Source organism: Athene cunicularia (genome assembly GCF_003259725.1).
Source record: "Athene cunicularia isolate RWA chromosome 10 unlocalized genomic scaffold, athCun1 chr10_part1, whole genome shotgun sequence".
Taxonomy (NCBI): Eukaryota; Metazoa; Chordata; class Aves; order Strigiformes; family Strigidae; genus Athene; species Athene cunicularia.
In genome coordinates this window covers 3,357,705-3,377,500 of record NW_020799112.1, presented here as the reverse complement: position 1 = coordinate 3,377,500, position 19,796 = coordinate 3,357,705, and the positions used below count along the sequence as shown (strand labels likewise).

The window sequence follows — 19,796 nt, the reverse complement described above, 5'->3', positions numbered from 1 at the left end:
TTAATAAAACCCACAAACATAATGTACAAATAACACATTCCAACAAAGCAGCTAGCTGAAGTTCGGAGAAATTAAGTAATGTACCATGTGTTTGAATAGACAAACTTTACTATCTCAATGCTCTCTTGTACGTGTAACAAATTAGGAAGTAACAAAGATCTTATCATCAATAAGCAAGGAGCAGAACATTTTTGAAGTGAGTACAATCAAGATGACAGGAGTGACACTTCTCATGAAGCTAAGGGAATTAGTTCATTCTGTTGTTTGTAATTTTAGCTAAGAGCCAGAGAACAAAAACTAACAGAGATACCAGAATAAAATATACCTCATTTCACTTTCCCAACACTTCCCCATAGGACAGGGAAGGGAAGCAAAGCCTACCAGAGACACTGACCTAAGCGAGCAAAGGATCCTTAAGAAAGCGATTGGGAAGTAACACTGAAGAGCCAATATCCACTTAGTGTGCAACGAAACCATGACTCACTCATGCATTTTAGAGAAAACAAAACCAAGGCTAGGTGAAGTTTGCTTTGCCAGCACATACAAAGAAATACAAAATATAGGAATAATGTAACCAATGTGATACTGCCTTTCTCCCTTACTGCTACTCCCAAAGCAGGAAGAGGACTATGAAGTGCCAGAGCCACTCACTGCAGTGAAAGGGACTGCCCAGCAACATCCTGAGACATATACAAGCCCTGAAAGCATCCCACCCTCCTGTAAAAGTGGAGTAACAGGAACTCCACTGCTCTGTAGATCATTCTGCTCCTTCATGTATTTCTTGTGCCAGGAAATGCTTCCTTGCCATCCAGCTTTCTTTTTCCTGTTCCTAATTTCACTCCACTCCTGTGTTTTCTACTTAACACCTTAAATTGTTTCTGTTCTTCCATGGCTTTTGTGCCTTTCAACTGAACCAACATCTCACTTGAACGTGCCTCTTTTTTCCTCTAACTGTCAGTTCCTGGCAGTTGTAAATCTGCCTCCCTTTTGAAATTCCTGCAATCCATTGCACTCAGAGAGATCTCCTGGTATGAAATCGAAGCTTAAGCACTGAAGCTAAGCAGGTCAGTAAGTTTAGTACTGGTGATCATACCAGAACAACAATGAATTCCTATTTGTCTTTTCCACCTGAGGTTTCTCAACACTTGCAATATCCAAATGCGCCTGCCTTCTGGGCAATCATATCACATTTCTAACACAATCATTTAATCCAGTGTCAATTATTACTACATCATATATTTCCTAACCTCTGCCCTCCTGAGTTTTCCATCTCAGTTTCTTGTTGCCTGTTAGTATTTTGTGCCCATTGTTGAAAATAACAAGACAGCAGCTACTGAACATGTGAAAATAAGGAGTTCTGCCTGGCTATACTTTCCCTGCTGGATGGACCCTCTGTACTGTACCCTCCTCAAGAAGAAAACCTCGCAATAAATTCTGAGATGGTGAAGGTGAGGCTTTCTAGCCATGGTCCACTGATGGCTAACCCCAGATGGACACCTTGAGTCCTACGACTGTGAAATACATCTTCCCTGTTGCCAGCTAGGAAAACCTACAATGGAAGCTAATGAAGTTATAGAACAGGACGCTGAAAAAACACAGACTTCAATAGAGGGAAAAAAAAAGAAAATAAGAGTGAACATTTAAACTCTGAAGAGATTAAATTAGAAGGGTGCTTTTCAGGCAGCAGCAGATCCCTCACAAGGTCAGAAGATAACAAAATAAACAGTCTAAAATGACACGTATTTTCTGAGAAAAAGCAGCTCTCAGGGACACTAAGGTTTTGTTTGTTTTCTGGGGGGAAAAAATTGAGAGCAAAATAATCCCAGTACAACCCCATCCTCCTTCAAAAGCTAGAGAAAATATAATTAGAATAGGACACAAGGGAAAACTTGGGGAGACCCATGGGAACAATTTGGGTGTCCAAATGTAGGTGCCTAGTGGCACTGTAGACAATGTAGGATTTCCCACCTGAATCACAGATGCCAGTCCAGAAGGAAGTTTCCCAGTCACACAGAGGGAGACTGGTAATTACCAGTCCTGTGGATGTACTTTTTATACCTCAGATAGCTAAAGTGGCATTAGACATCTATAAGTAGACGATCAATCATCCCCTATATGCCCCTTCCTCGCAAATTTGTACTGCAAAGCTCACAGTTCAAAAACTCTCAGAAGCTTCCTAAGGCTTATAATTGCTTTCCTTTTGTCACAACAGTCAGAATTTTGGGCGTTTTTTCAGTAAATTACAGAAGCTCATGAGAAACATTACATACTTCTTTGAATGTCAGAAATGTCACTAATTTATACCTAGGGTAAGGAAGACTCATACTGAACTCATACATGAAGCATTTCATGTTCCATTTGTAGAAGTTTTGTTTTAAATATCTGAAAAACATTTACCCTCCTTCTTCTCCGCCCTCCTTTTGTTCTTGTTTCTTTTTTATTTTTTGTGAAGAAGATAGAAAGAACTGGGAAGATTTTTACTGTGAAAACTAACCCCTGACTATTTGAAATTTCTCATCTAAAAATAGCAGTTACTCTGGGGTGGTGGTGCAAGGCTTGATTTGTGCAGGGAATTTGGTATTTTCTAACTGAATATACTTAACTAATACTTAACAGTAGGCACTCATGGGAAGGGTATTTTTATCCAAAACCAACTAATTTGAACATTCTTACAAGGGTTTTTTTCTTAAGCAGAAACTACATACAGGGCTTAATCTAAGAACCAAATTTCATTTTTCTGCAGAACACCTGCATTTAAGAAATACTGAAAAACAACTGGCTTCTAATTTAAAAAAAAAAAAACAACAAACAAAAAACCAAACAAACTCCTAAAATGGTTGTCACTGATTAAAGACACTGAATATACTAAATTACTTTTTTAATTAGGAAGGTAACATTTCATATTTTAATATAACCACTTATGCCTAAAAATTTCCTTCCTTCCACCTCATCAAATAATACAAATCAGCCTTCTCTTACATTAAGACAGAATGTTCAAACAGGAGCTGCAATCACCTGAAATCAACAGGTAAAAAAAAGGTACTAACAGAAACAAAAATAGTACACCCAGCATTTTAACAACTGGAATAAAATTATATGCAAAAAAATGTTTACCAAAGATCCAGTCAAAAACCAACAAAATGCATAAATTCCAACATGAACAAAATCTCGAAGTTTAGAGATCCAAGGCTATTTTAGAAGTGTAGATGCACTGTATAGAACTAATTCTCAAACAAAAAGAAGGTGGAATTTGTACTCCTTAATTAACTTCGTTCTTTCATTACTTAAGCAAAACAAACTACAGTGGTTTCTTGACTGGCAATTTGTTCATGTATGAGCACTTCAGGAAGGTGCTGTGGCTGTGAGGTTCTCGTGTCCTGTGATGCACTAGGTGGGCTACACTCTTAAAAACTGAAGACAGTCATGGAATTACTGAAGGACCAATGAGCAAAATTACCCTTCCTTCACCAAACCCTCAATCCCAAGCACAAGGGAAGAAATAAACCAATCTGTTAGTTTATTACCTGCTTACTCAATGATCAGCACAGAAACACTCCCCAGCAGTCATACACAAAAAGCAGCAGTAGAAGAACCTCCCCTCTTCCTGAGCTTGGAACTCACTCTCCTCCCTCTGTATTCTCAAAAATGACCCAATTCTAGAGTCCTTTAAAAACAATGCATTCCAATCCTCCACTGAGACTGGGCAAGAGACTATTAATAGAAGGGTAAGAGCATACACTAAGATACTTTCCCATCAGAAACTAACAGCTGCACAGGAGAGCAAGTATGTCTCAAACTCCAACAGTTTCTGGTATCCAGGATTCCTCCCCTGCTTAAAACGCACACGCCCAGGAGGGCACACACCCTGTCAGCAGGAGTTCAACGCTAAACACAATACTCAGGTCTCAGCTAATATAACTAATCAACATACAAAGCTGCTTTGCAGTTTTCCAGGTAAAACATCATGAGCTCTCCCTGAACTAGTTGTATCAAGCATCCTCACAGGAAGCAGTCATCTTCTAGAGGACTGTTTAAATAGCCTGTATAATCTTGATCTGATCAAGAAAGTTCAGTTCTTCTCCTCCTTTAAGTGAATATTATCTTCTATGGCACAGAATAATTTTCTAGCTCAAGTACCAAAACAACAGTGAAGTAGAATTAGGAATGTGAAGATAAGGATTTGCGGCTTTAAACTGCCTCATATTTAAGATACCTATCCAGCACACTGAAAATATTAATTCCTCTGGTCAGCAACTCTGAGGGTTTAGTATCAATTCAACCTGCACTTTCCCTACAATTAACATAAAATATTTTCTATACTTCTAAGCCACTGTATGCTGTCCTCACACATATTTTAAGATCCAGAATAGCTGAACAATTTTCAAGAAGGGGCATATAATTCTCAGTACTCTACCTAACTCACTACTTAATAAGTATTTGTTAAAAAGGGAGATGAGAGAGAAATGCATCAACCTGCTGACAAAGAGATGTAGCACCATGCAGTTGTGTCAGTTAGGATTGTTTATTGACACCATAGTTAAAACATTCATTAGTCAGTCCTGACTAATGGCTATTTTAACAATGCTCTAGAAGATGACAATGATGACACTGATGTGATCCTATGATGTGGCTGTATGTTCTTCATGACTTCCACATGTTGCTATGAGCCATCTGTGGCAAGTTATAGCACTATATCTTCATCAAAAAATAGCTTTTTTTGTTTCAACGTAATTGTTTATATGCCCTTGACTCTGGAAAGAATGTTCATTGTTGAGCCTCAAGACACACAAACCAGAGCTGAGCTGTCTTCAAATTAGCATTCTCCACTTCATTAATGGGTATCTAGGCAGTGAAGAACTAAGGATGGTCAGTCTCACTTTGTGCCCTTGCAAAATACAGTTATGTGCCACTCAACTTACTCCGTGGTTTTCAAAGTTTTGGGTATGCAACAACCAGCTAAAGATTACCTCCTTATGAGAATCAACTCTGCCATCTTTGGAACCTGTACTTTCCATGTATGTTACAGTTGCACTTACTGAATTAGTGTTGATTAGCTGGCTGAGACCTACAGCTGCAGTATGTTGGACCTTATGCCTTCTATGTGATCAAAAGAAAGTGCACTATATTTAAATACAGATGTTCCCTGAGCAAAGAGGAAGTATTATGCTGGGGGCTACAGCTGTCCTGTACTATGTCCAAAAAACTAACAACTACATACTGTTAGTTATTATGTATCTATGCACAAAAGAAAAATAGCACCAGAAAGAAGAGCTGGGGTTGCATTTACAATCTGTAAAGCCTCACAATTTCCCTGAATAGCAGAGGTTAATATCACTGCTATCAAGATTTTGGAAGGTCACAACATGGAAGCAGATGGACTTTAAGTCTTATCAGTAGGTCTGTTTCTCAGTTTTTGTAGCAGTTGGTTATCACAGACTTACACATTAAACACTAGAAATAGCCCCACTTAGCCCTACAGGGCTATCATCAGAAGGCCTCTGATGAGGACTTTAAAAAAACAGCAGCAAACATCCCTATCCACATTTCAAGACAGAACAAGTCAGAAGCATAAACAACAGACTCCAGGAATCACAAGTTCCTGTCCTTGGTATCTTCAAATACTGCTCTATCCTGCTGAATGTATTGCTGGAAAAATAATGGTCATGGTTTGAAGTTCTCAAATTTGCAGCTCTTCATTGTACAAAGGCAAAGCATTTCAGAACCCATCAGGGCTTTGAACATGTACAGCTTTTCAGTATTATTTAAATTATTGTGATTTGGTAAATGCAGCAGTTGAAATATGACAGCTTTCTCTACCAAGTTCCAGCTCACTCTCCCTTTCTGGCTTCATCAAACCATCAACATGTAAAAAGTTGCTCTCTGGTGCCTTCTGTTGCCATACACACTCATCAAAGAGAACTGCTTACTGAAAGGCTAAATGTTTAGTCGATTATGCAGCTCAAAGTGTAGATCTGACAGACTGCCATACCTGCCCATGTTCTCAGTCACAGCTCCCTGCTTATGTCCATGATCATCACATCTCAGTACGGGCTAGTGCACGTTCTACCTACACTGAGATGAGCTACATCTGTAAATTTTTATAAGAGATGAAATACAACAATCCAATTATGGTTACCAAAACTTAAAAAAAAAAATTATCAGCTATAAAAAGAAACAAAAAGCAAAACTACCATATTTCGCAGAGATCAAGCCACATATTACACATATTAATATAATTTCAAGTATTATATTGGCAATGACATCTTTTAGCATATCAATGATGGCTGTTAAAAAACTAAAAAGGTTGAGCACGGGCAACTATGAAAACATCCAGCATGCAAAAACGTCTAAACTGTCTGCAGAGCACTTCCAATTGACCCAAAGTAGAGTTTTACATCACAGCTTGCTGCTGCAGTTTTGCAAACACATGCTCAAGTGACAACACAATGGGCACACTAAGATTTTTCTGTAAGGCTTAGTATTAAGACTTAGCTCATTTCTAAGCATTTGCTTTGAATGAAAATGCATGCTAGAAAACATCACAGCTCTTTTATGAAAGATATTTCCATACTTACTGGTGCTACTATTTTGCCCGTCTGTCCAACTTGCATGTCATTAGGAACAAAGCCAGCATCAACAGCTGCACGGGAAGCTCCAACTAGTTGAAAGAAAATATTTCCAATGTTTTCTTTTAAAATATTAGCGAGCCAAATTTCTATCACCATAAAAGCACACGTATTTTACTGGAGAGTCCCACACTCTAAGGGCACGTATTTAGAAACTTCCCTCTTAAAAGCTCTTACACTAATCCCTCTCTATACCACTGGCTGAAACTTCCCAATACTAAGTGCTAATGCACTTCATAAGCAACAGGAAATCCTTACTCCCAGCACCAAAGGGCTATATATTTTAAACCAAGGATTTCAGTCTGGCATACTTCCATTATTTTCTCTAGTTGCTTTGTCAAAAGAGGATTTTCCCATAAATGTCTTCCCATAATGTTCCTCCAAGTTTGAATAGAACACATGTGCCATCTTATATTGCTGTGGAGCTCAAAAGTCAGGCACAGTCAAGAAAAATATCAAAGTAAACTTGAAAAGGCCACATGGACATTTAGTTAGTGAAGCCACCAATTTAAAAACAAAGCCATTCATGTAAAACTACATATTTATTATTACATGTGGAATCTAAAACTAATGTAGTTAAAATGTTGATGCAAACAGTTCCTCCTCCTCCCGCAGCCTTTAATTAAAATATTTTGCTGAAACACTGTACTTGGTCAGTTTTCTCCTGTTAATACAAAAGCATAGCAAAAAGACAGAGTCACTCAAACTATGAGAACTGTGAAAGGGATTCTGTAAAGGAACAGAATATAAGAATGTACAAAAAAAAAAAAAAATCAGCTCTTCAAAGTGAGCCAGGACCATTTTTTAATTTATACAACTTCATTTTTTGTTTGTGAGCTTGTGTTGTGGAGATTTGAGGAGAGGGATATTACAGTTTAGTATTTTGCTTCATACACGGGCATTTAAATACACAGTTGACCACAAGGAAAAGAAAAAACTTTATCTATGACTAACTAACAAGTTTTTAATCATTTATTCAGTAGAGACATGAAAATAAAAGACTCAAGATGAATACTGGTTTTAATGTAACCTTTAAAAATATAATAGCCAGAGTTAAAAAACAGGAGGAAAACAAGTTTACCTGCAGCATGCAATTGATCCGCAAGATCATATAACAACTTAAAATTTTCACCGCTTTTCAGGCCTCTCCCTTAAAAGTTAAGAACAACAACAACAAAAAATTAAAAAGAACATTATACTGTTTCAGATTATTTTTATTGCCTACATAAACTTTCTGTATGAGTATCTGCGTTTGCAAAGGCACAAATATAAACTTGCATAGGGTATTTTGGGATATATTACTAAACTATTTAATTCTGGAGCTTTTGTCTTTGCAGTTAATATTATTTCATGTATAAAGCCACACCACTCTGTCTAGTTTGCTTCCTGCACACAGCACCATCAGAATCATTCTCTGAAATCAGGGAAACGGGATTTTTTTTACTAATTTGTGCTCCCTCTGCTGGCTTTAGGTACAAAACTCTGTAGTGGGATAATTTTTTAGCCATAGGCATACAGTAATAATAGTCCATCACTTTATACCTGAAAGCAGAATACAAATATAATGATTTTTAAAATCATTAAAGTCATTACATAATAACGTTTGGACTGCCTGTAATGATTAGCAGTAATTTTAAACATGACAGATTTGTAACTAAAACCACTTCGTATTGCTATAATTTTAAAAGGAGTCACCAAATAGGACAACCTTCTTAAAAAGCCTGCTAGCATATGTTAAACTCATGTTTTGCCTCTTCATGAAACACATGTTGGGTGCCTTCCCACTGGCCCCTATGCCATATTTCAAAATTACATCATAATTTTTTTTTTAACGGTTCACATTATAGTGTTCTGCTACAGATATTATTTAATCAAGATGTACCATTACTTAAATGCAACATAACACACTTCTAATATTATCTACTTACCACCCGATACAACCACTTTTGCACTGGTAAGCTCTGGTCGATCACTTTTTGTTAACTTCTGCTCAATCCACTCAGATAGACCAACAGGCGGCGGAGGGGTTACTGCATTCATCAGGTGAGGAAAAACATCCGCAAAGCAAAGGGTAAAGTGTGTATTTTCAGCCTTTTAAATATGAGCTTAAACTTAATGCAAAAGTTCACTCTATAAGCAATTCTACCACAGCCTTTTAACTACTACTAGTAATTGCTCTATGGTGCTGAGTTACAAGCCTCTCTCATTAGTTGTGTTTAAGTAACCTATAGTACAAGCTGCACTAAAATAAAGGGCTGCTGTAGAAGTAATACATTGGTATCAACCCAGCACAATAACTGCAGTTCTTATTAAAAGGTTCTTATTAAAACAGGCAAACAAGCCAATTCAGTACTGCAATACACTAATCTTAAGTATCAAGTAGCATTTGCTTCCTAACATCCACAGACATTAGGAAATATAGGACAGTTGAGGGGCAGGTACTAAGCCACTCGAAAGAGTACAAAGACTGGGACACACACACATGCAGCACATTACTAATGAGTGCCTCTGCTGGCTTCACAGCACAGTCATAAAAAGGCCCACAGCAAAAAACAGTAGAGGTGGTCAAAGCCTGACTGGACACAGTCCTGGTCAACCTGTTCTAGGGGTGCTGGACTAGATGATCTCAAAAGGTCCCTTCCAACCTCAACTACTTCGTGATTCTGTGACTGGATTTCTCTATTGTCAAAGCTACACTGGCTTCACTAAAATAGTAATTTAAACTGATTTAGTTAAAACATCTAAAACGACAACTGGGTGTTCTCAAATCCATTTAAACCGCTACTAATTTAGCTAGACACTGTAATGGCCTCTCTCAATTGAAATACGACCGATTAAATCAAAACTGTGGATAGTCAACCACTTTTATTTTTGCTCAATCTTGCTTTGAAAACCAATTTGGCTGTTCAAACAGTTGGAACTTTAAATGAGGAAGAGTTTCAAGATTGCAGTGGCAGAGATTTAAGCATCGAGTGAAACTGGCACGGATTCCTGCACGGATAATCTCTATTTCTGGCCAAAGAAAAAGCAGCAAGTGAGCAGATAAACCGCATCTTCCCTTACCAGACATCACTAAAAAGTGCAAGTACTCATATTAAAAACATAAAGCTATCATTATGACAATGTTTGCTTTGACAAATAATTCTGCAAAACATCACCATGCAGTGAGCAAAATCAACTCTATTACATAACAAAATACCTGAACAAATACTCACATTTTTCTAAACTGGCACTACCACCACTTGTTGGTGCAGCCTCAAAAGAAGTTCCCCGTACAGTAAATACTTTAATGGCTTCATCACATTGCACAGTGCAAAGAATATTTCCTAAAAAAAAGAGGTCCCATTGTATTTCTAAAGAAGGTAATAGCAGACATACTATGCTTTTTAAAATACAAATAAACTTAACTAGAATAGGCAATATTCAGAAAGTTACTTCCCAGAACTGCAGTTTTAGATTACTAAAACTTGAAACCTAGGCACTTAATAACTGTAGATCACAAATATTTTAATTTGCTTTTTAGCTATATGTTTCTGAAGTATGATAACAAATCCTCTATTTTTAAACTATACAGAGTATTCAAGCTATCTCTTATAAATGAGCTTTTAAATTTCAGAAGGAGGGGGGGAACTAACTTTGAAAGTGTCATTCTTAAACATAAAATGTCTATAATTCAAAGTAGATCTTTTATTCTGTGCTGCATGAATTCATCAGAAGACAATGAGGCTTGCCCGAATTATCTGTGGGATTGTGTTTCCTCAATAATATAAGGTATTTATTTCACACTGGAGGCCACAGGGAACACTAAAAGAAAAATGCTGCAACACCAGCTATTCATAAACAAAGTCACCTTGAAACTGTGAACTACTGAGAAGCAAATTAAAAGTGCAACACAAAACCTCATTTTGGTAATGTAATTCAAAATGTAATACCACGCTGGTACACATGGTACAATCTTGTACCGTAAAATTAAGAAACAGAAGCTAATGAGCTTATATCTAAATTAAAACACAGTGTCAGACAAGCATTAGAGAAACAAGACTGAAAAAAGAATTGAAAATTAAGTCAATTAAATATTATAAATAATTAGTTCAATGTCTTCATAATTAGGAAAAATAACCCTGTGATATCTTAAATCAGAACTAATGCTAGTCATATTAAATAAAGCTGGACAATTAACTTAATGTCTTACATTTTAAAAAATCTGATCAGAAGTACATTAACAAAGAAATGCAGTATGTATAAACAAGATTACCAAATTCTTTTAATTAGTGAGAGACCTGTTTTCTAACTGACAGTACCAAAATTGTTGGGATTACTTGCTTTCTCACACATGAAGCATCATGGTGATGTTTCATTTTTATGAACCACAAAAATTCAGATTGTAAAGTGCAAATTCCTATCATATTCCAAGGCTCTAACAACAGGATTATGTAGAAAAGTTATCGGTATTGGGTCCTTTATTGCACAAATACAACATACCTTTTGTGACTACCCACCTGCATAGATAGTTCTCACAAAAGTGTCTGGTGACTGAATTTCAATAATGTCAGAAACAGGAGCAACATCAAGTTTGCCAGCCACTCTGGGAATAAGATTCTAGAAGTTAAAGATGAGAAGTTAGCAAAGTAAATGCTAAGTAAAATGTACACAGTCAGTAGAAGAATGCCTGCTGTCCCGATTTTAACTCCATATAATGGTGCCTGTAAGCAAAAAGGCACATACAACTGTAAGATTTTTGTAGGGCTACTCATGTAGCTTTAGCAGTCAAATAAAATCCCATTACTGTAATAACATTAGACATTTTATGAGACTTACCGTAAGTAAACCCTTAATTCAATATCTTAAATTAGGAAGCTTATTTGCTTCAATAGTTTAAAACTGAATATAGATGCCATTTACTCAGAAAATTGACAATTATGGATTGCCGAGCTCTTAGCACTTCAAGAAGAAAAAAAAAAAAAAGGATTTTTAGAAGCTAGTTACCAGAGACAATAGGAAAAAAACCACACTGCACTCTCCCCCACAAAAGCCAAAAAATTATTATTTTAAAAATTAATATTAGAATATCTATTCTCCTTTGACTCTAGAAAATTACTTAGCACCTTTAGGAATGAGAAGGAGGATATAAGGGGCAACATAAATCATGACGAAATTAAGAATAGCAAGAGCTTTGCTTGCTTTTTGTTCCACTCCTAATCTGGTACACCACAAAGGGCCCGGTTCTGAAATCTTTACTCACATTAAGCACTCAAAAATGGAGATATAAGCTTTAAAATAAAAGCTATTAACCTTTACTAAGACACCGCAGATCAAAAATAAAAAGAAAAAAATAAAATTAAAAAAACCCTAAGACTTCAAGCATGTAAAGATTTCTCTCAGCAAAATTACAAGTATACAGATTGATATTGATTGGAAGTGAAAGTAGTCAGATGGAAGGCTGATGCCATTATTCATCCCACACCGGCAAGATTTCCAAAGTATCCTTTTTCTCTAATTTAGCTGCACCACAACACTGACCAGACTGTTAGTGCTGAGGCTCTCTGCGTACTTAAAAGCACACTCCTTAAAAAGCAAGTTTTGAAAAACTATTTTCATTATAAAACACCTTGGCTAGGACTTGGATCTGTGTTATTTATATATATTTACAGACATCTCAATGTACATGACTAACATCACAGATGTAATTCCCCCCTCCAAAGATTTGCTTCCAGTAGTTCTGCACACTTTCATTTCAACACACAAATCATACATTTTTCATCTCAATTTACTGTCCTTTGCCTTACAGTTTTTATAATGCTTTCAGATCACTTGACCTATCTTGTGTTATTGTACATTTTGCCTTATCTACATAGAACTAGCTGGTTACCACTCAATATTTCTTCTACACTCTTCCTTTTTCCAAACCAGCTCATAATAAAACTCAGACATGAATCAGTGTTTCTAACTAATGACCTCTTAAGTGAACTACTGTAACATTTCTGGAAAACTCAAAACTGTCCACAGCTGACCTCTCTCAGACCTTTGATTCACTCTTACATACAACAGTGTCTCTTTTCTACAAGAAATTTTTGATGCACTTTGATCTACTTACCTTCCCAAAGGCAGATGCTCCAGCGCAAATGTGGGTGTAATTAAATTTTTTATGAGTTTCCAAAATCAAGGGAGTCAGCTCCTCTGAAGATAAAAATACATAGCTCAAAATTTACAGCTATCTTATTTTCAATCCCAAATATAAATACTATTTTTTTGTCAATAGGCAAGAACAACTCTCACCTGCTAGAAATCCCTTGTATACATCATGCTGAGCCACCAGAACTTTTGCAACACCCTGCACTTTGCTGAGTTCTTGTGCTACCTATGATTACAAATGAATTATTATTAGTTTGTATTAAATAGGCACCACAAACAAACAACGTGACAGAGTCCCTGCTGCAAAAAACTCACAGCCTATAGATTAGTGAAATCTGGAACACAAAGTGTGTGAATTTCAAAATCAGAACAAATCTGATGGAACAAAATTCAGCTCCTCTGACCCAGAGCATAGTGCCTTATAGAATAATGAAAATGAATTTTGTAAATCAGAAAACTACAAAGCAAATCAAACATAGGAAAGCTTGCCTCCTGTATGCAGGACTACACAATGATCTCATGATTTATTACAATAGCCGATAGCAATCACACTTGAGGATTATTGCTCAGTATTCTGATATAATCATCAAGAAACCAATCCTACTTTCTTTTAAATCGGTCAACATCTACCACACAAGCATACAATGCAAATACAAATGTACAGCAATGTTATGATCTTTGTCCAAAACTTAGGAGTAATCTTTTGTTTGCAGCTGACTCTCTGCCTACTGACATGATGTATATTTTCAACTCTATATTTATGCATTTTTTCCTTTAAATTTGCAGAAGTGAAGTCTAAATGATAAAAGGGTTGTTGCAGATCAGAGAGAAGAGGACTGACAGCAGTGTCTGGAGACCACATGCATTGTCCCAGAACTAGCGTAGTTTTACGGAGTTTGCTGAGTATCAGTTTGCCTTCAAAAATTAACAAGAGGAAATAAACAAAAATTCTGTAATAGCTCTACAGAATATCTCAGTAACTGGCTCTTTTGTCCTATCGATACAGATTCTTACAAAGAAACTTAAAAAAAACCCATTCATTTTTTGTAAACTGCTTTTTCCTGGCATGACATACATTACCAAATAGACACCATATACTTAGTATTAAAAAAAGAACAAACCGACCATTCCCTATCATTTTTCTGCTATGCAAGTGCCAAAGAATAAGAAACTCAAAGGCAGACATATCAGGCAAACTTTTTTTTTTCCCCATTTTTTGGATCTAAATATTTGCTTCAAGGTCTTCACCTCAAACACCTGGGCCTCAGTTTAGAATAGCCACTGTGGTTTCTTCATCTCTTTGCGAATTAGCTGCCATAAGTATGCCTCCTGCATGAGATATTATGGATTACTTTCAGAATTCATAAACAATAGCCCAGTAGGAAAAATACTAGGCATAATTATTTGTACTTTTACTGTTCAGACCAGAGTACATCACACTGGAGTAAAACTGTCACTAATATACTAACTATATTGGCTAGATTTTGCACATAGAAGTTAGACTAACAGTACAACAGCTAGCATACAAGAAAATTTTTTTAGATGTGAGCTATACGATAAAGTCAAAAAGCACTGATTTCAGAATTTTAGGTCGCAAGCCCATTCTCACTATGCTGCTAGTAGTTGACTCATAAAAGCAAGATGCTCAGAAGCCCTATTTCTCACTGTGCTGTTTCATTTCCGCTGGTTTCCATTTGAATGTGTGCAAACTTCCTTCCAAACTCTTGGCACCACAGTATTTGTCTTTCAAACTTTACAGGGAAACAGTCTTTTAAAATAAGTTAATTGTCCTTTTAGTCCTACAAAAAATTGCTTGCTTAAGCTTGTAACAACTGATGTGGATATTCTCCCTTGTGAAATGAAATCTATACCCATATTTTCATTTCAGAAGAGCAGCACTTCAAGCGCAGGACATTTCCTGCAGATTAGCAATTCCCGGCCCAGTAGTTCTTCACTACATATTATTTCTCAGGCTGACCAGGATGCTACCAAGTCTTGTTTCACTGCATTCATTATTGCGTTCATATGAAAATAGCTTTTCCTACCTTGTCACAGCTGGTACCAGCTACTAAGCAGGAAACTTCACCTCCAAGACGTTTTGCCGCAGTGATAGTATTTAGTGTAATGGGTGTAAGAGCCTCATTGTTGTGTTCTGCTATGACTAATGTACTCTGAAACCTCCGGAGTAGCGATGCCTTTGAAGAGAGAGAGACAAACAGGAGTTTGGTACTGAGCATTGAAGTAAAAAACTGTTCCTAAGAGCTTCCAATGCTTTACAAAAAGTTATCAATTATGCAAACTGTCAATTATACACTACTGTCAAACAAAATAGGCTGAATCTAGATAATTTTTATTAAGTAAGGCAGAATACATAAGGTGTTAAAAAAAAAAAAAGTATAAACTTGCTTGAGTTCAGCACATTTATTACATGCTGTGCTTAAAGTAAAGCCTCCACAGGAAAATACAGAGCAATACTAAGAAAAACTTTTTAAGACATTCCATTTGAGCTCAGTTGATCAATTTAACTAAGTACCTTATTTAGCAAAGGTTAGACCAGCAATACTAAGACACAAGGAACTCAAGGATAGCAAATAAATATTTACTTCTTGTATTTTGGGGGTTGTTGTCTTGATTGGGGTTTTTTTTACTATAGGTTTTAGCCAAAATCTAGCTACAGAAGACACTTTCAAAATCAGTTATGTATAAAGGCAAAACTGTATGCAGTAGTAGGGCGACAGTTAAGCAGCAAAGACTCACAGCCTGAAAACACACTAATAGAACTGTTGATAAGTATTGGATTCATATTTTCCTATATTCCATTAAAACATCTGGCACTTCACCAGTTAGACTACCACCACAATTTAAAGGTCCTCAAATAGTAACTTTGAGTGATTCAACATCCACACACAGATTTTCACTCCTAAAGTAAAAATGAAGAAAAAAAGAGGGGAAAAAAAGTAAGGCAAAGAAGTGACACGAAACCAAATAAAAATATTCTAAGCTCTGAGACTTTCCTCTCTAAATTTCAGGTGAACCTGGAAAAAGCGTTATTCCTCCATGACTAATACTAAGTTAGGGGAAGGGTTTGGGGTGGGAACAGAAATACTATCCTTCAAGCCTTTGTTTATCCTACATAAAGCCTAGATCGAGACTTGAGTTACGATCAATGTAATATGGAACACATGGAAAATAAAATATATTCATTAACATGACCAAGGCACAAATACTAACACAATGCTAAAGACTGCACAGACAAAGAATACTTTTTTAAAACATATATTCTGACCCCATCTCCCCTCACACCAACTATGCACTCACCCACTACTTAAACTAGAAAAGAAAGCTTCAGAAAATCTGAGAGGCCAAAATTTGGATATGAACTTCAATCCCACAAAGCCTACCAACACGCTAAACTTCACAGAGAAAGCAAAACCCGAGGACTTCCTTGAAGCTAATCACAGGGTAAAAATATAAAGATATGGTTTTGCAGAATCAGAATTGTAATTTGAGATTTTGATTAAGACAATAAGGATTCTTGTAAAAATGCACTGCATTTCTCCTTTTATGCTTAAGTTAACTTGCTATGATTAAAAATTCCAAGATCATTTGAAGCCAATTGCCAGTAACAAAATATTTATTGCCAATATAGATCAGACACCATATTTTTGATTATGTTTCATACATCATTTGCAATAAGTTATGAAATTTTAGTCACCGTTTGAAGAATAAATCCATGCTTTTGTGGCAAAAAGCCCACTTTTCCAATGATTTATAGTCGTGTTGCAGGGTAAAGCGGACCATGCTCCTAAAAGACTCTGAAGTTTTCAGATTTCCAAAGGGAGCCGCATGCATTTTAAACACGCACTTAATTCTAATTATACTATGATCTTTTCCCTAAATAAGTACTGCACCACCAGAGGAGCTCTATATCACCGTGTCAAATGATTCTAGAATAAACTGAGAAATAATTTTTTTAGCCAAAAATAGTAAGAGCAATGGTTGCTGCTTGAGCAGACTGGATATTACAGCATTGACTAGATATTATTTTTAAACTGATAATCCCACCTTTTATATTTGTGGGAACTGCACACCAGAAGGTCACTTCAGGCCTACATGCATGACATTTCTGAACACAAAGACCAGATTTAAGGTAAATTAAAAGTCACATTCTAGATCTTGGGTAAAAAAATCCACGGTGACAAATAAGATTCCTGTGTGAATCTGAATTTTAATATACTAATGTGTAAACATTTTTTTTTAATTAAACTAAACCAAAACAAAAACAAACTGATTTTTGGTTGTTGTAATAAAGATTCTGCAGTAAAACCAGAGGGTAATTCATCCACTCACACATGAGCCTGAAAACTGAGAATCTGCAATAAGTCAATGAATAGGACAGGTAGTTAATTTGATGAAGTAACTTGTCCAGCTGCATGTGTGCAAGAACTGCCCATTATTCCACAGACATAACTTCTCCACCTGTACTTGGGCAAGATGTCTACTTTGAAGCCTAGATAAAAAAAGAAGGTTGAGTACAAACCTAACCAGCTGACAGCAAGGATAAAAAGCACAAGAAATAAGACTCACAGAACAACCAAACTATTGAAAACAATGCCTTGAGAGGAAACAGCACGCAGCACTTGTGCCACAGAAGGTTCCCGGTAAAAACCAAACTCTGGAAAATCAGGCTATCCAAAGAAATCAATTACAGTTATCCTACAAACTTGAGCAATCAAGTGGCTTTTCAAGCATGCCAGCAGATTATGAACACATCTGCCAGCAACCAGCAGATCTGGAAATTTACTTCACCTAGGTTTAGATATAAATCAAAGCTAGGCACCTGTGTTCCTCCTATAGCAGAAACATCTACATTTCCTCTCTGGTGGAAACTCCAGACAGTGATTCAGTTTATACTAAACCAAACATTTATGAAGGAAAACGGCCTGGAGTTTCCAACTCCCCTCACCCCTCCAGCATTTACTGTAGAGCAAATCTGGTCTCTGACTTCCAGACATCTCAAAATCAGTGAGATCAACCTAGATGTGCAGTATACACCAATTAAGATTAATCTATCATCTCAAATTTCCTCAAAGCATCCTTTTGCTCCCATCCCAAAAATCTCAGTAATGTTTCCCGAGCAGAATGTGAAAACTTTAAGCATAATACCTGAATTTCTAGACTTCAGACAAAACAACTGAGACTACTCACTGCTACCGTCCCAGCCAAATGTTAGAAATTGACACACCCTGCACCCGTGCACAGATAAACCCACACATGAGGCCAACACCCCATACATCCAAAGTACTCATTCAGTTTGCACAGGTGATCTGCTCTTCACAGCAACGCCAATGCCAACTGAACATATGTTGGTCTTTCAGCACATAGACAGGTCACGGGCAGGCCCAGCACTTCTTAAGCAGGGACTTGCTGCTTATAATCTACAAAACGTGTATTAACAGCTAGAAAATCCCAGACAAAAATGTGGTAAATCCTTGCTTGGTGAAAGTGGTGAGCAGACAGGTATCACTGCCCACTTGTTGTGATGCAAGAATTATGCAGTTGGCTCTGTAACACTGTGGCAGACACAGGAACAAAAAGATGGGAAGGTCAAAAAGTCCTTGCCAGGAAATCTAAGAGCTACAGCAGGCTTACTGTAACTACACAGCCCCATGCCCCAAATATGCACGAATATGAAACAGGCTCTTAGAAACTTCACTGAGGAAACGGTGTTTGCCTCCGACCTCTTCGGAAGAACTACTGGAACTTTTAGGAACTAAACCTCAACAGAAATTCACAAGGCAAAAGCACCTAATACATGGACCCAGAAAGGTACCTCTTGAGCGTATTTTCTTAGCTGTAAAAGCAAGCTGGCCAGAAATTAAAATTTTAAAACTGCTTAGTAGGAATTATGTCTCTCACAAACACCCATTATCACTGGGCAAAATTCCCAAGAACTGACTTCAAGAACTAGGAATTGGGGTATTACTAAAGATAATGGCTACATTCCTGCACAGCAAAGCAATGCCTAATTCCATTAATAGAGTCTTGTAGCTGCAAAACTTAGAATAAAAAATATTTGGGAAGCTCATGGAGAGGAGGGTGCTCTAGGAACGAAGCTTATACTTCTCCTAGAACCTCCACAGAGATCTGGCTACAGAAGAGGTCTAAGAGACAGCCATTTAACTCCAGGACACACTAACTAGAAAAACAAGACTAAAGGCCCCTTGAACTGAAAAATTGCAGCAAAGAACAGCAAAAGGAATACACAGAACACTTACAAAAAGGATTTATTTAGTAATCACAATAAATATTTAAAATTGCAAATAACTTGAAGCAGCAATAGAAAGACGTGATAAACTTCTCCAGATATATCCCATGCAAACCATAAATAAAAACCAAAGCAACAAAGCTGTTCTGAAATATAGACAACACTACTGGCAGTGAACTCACTACATGGCTTATTTGCGCCTCTGCACCAATTTTTTGTGTACTTGTAGTCTCATACTCATCCTCAGTCCCCCCACCTCTAAGTTGCACAACTCCAGTCTTTCCTTGCTGCTCATACTTGAGGTCTCTCGAATCCTGTTTTACTCTCTATTCACTCTCGAACTGCGTGTTAGCAGTGCTGGAGTTTGCTTTGCTTCTCTTGCAGACCACATTGTTACCCAGACACTGAAGATGCACACAATGTTTTATTGACTTTATTTTGTAAATCTGTAATTTTAGATGCATATGGCTGAAAAACAAGGAGCTGACCTCATGTTTCCAGGACATGAAACTGAATTGTGCGGTGATCGTGAGTCAAGTATTATTTACATAGCAGTACCATATGTTCTAGGAGCTCCTGAGATCAAGACCTTTGCTCTGCAGCCTAACAATAACTAAAAGACATACACGATTACAACAGTTAACATTTTTTAATTAAATCATGTGTTGTCCTGGTCTACCTTTACTCTTCTTTTAAGCCATTCTTAGTACCTGAAACCAATTAATACATCCATAATTCCTATTTTAGAACTGTACAGAACTGTAATACCT

The 19,796-nt window shown here is 36.9% G+C and overlaps 1 protein-coding gene across 1 annotated transcript in view; it reads right to left on the bottom strand.

Moving 5' to 3' along the window:
• ETFA (electron transfer flavoprotein subunit alpha) overlaps nt 1-19,796 on the bottom strand; it is a 37,633-nt gene that overhangs the window by 9,629 nt on the left and 8,208 nt on the right. The window contains exons 3-10 of the mRNA XM_026856013.1: nt 14,804-14,953; nt 12,903-12,984; nt 12,721-12,803; nt 11,126-11,225; nt 9,842-9,952; nt 8,555-8,656; nt 7,708-7,776; nt 6,576-6,658 (exon numbers count right to left, since the gene is read on the bottom strand). Coding sequence (XP_026711814.1) covers nt 6,576-6,658; nt 7,708-7,776; nt 8,555-8,656; nt 9,842-9,952; nt 11,126-11,225; nt 12,721-12,803; nt 12,903-12,984; nt 14,804-14,953 — 780 coding nt within the window. The remainder of the gene's footprint in view (nt 1-6,575; nt 6,659-7,707; nt 7,777-8,554; nt 8,657-9,841; nt 9,953-11,125; nt 11,226-12,720; nt 12,804-12,902; nt 12,985-14,803; nt 14,954-19,796) is intronic.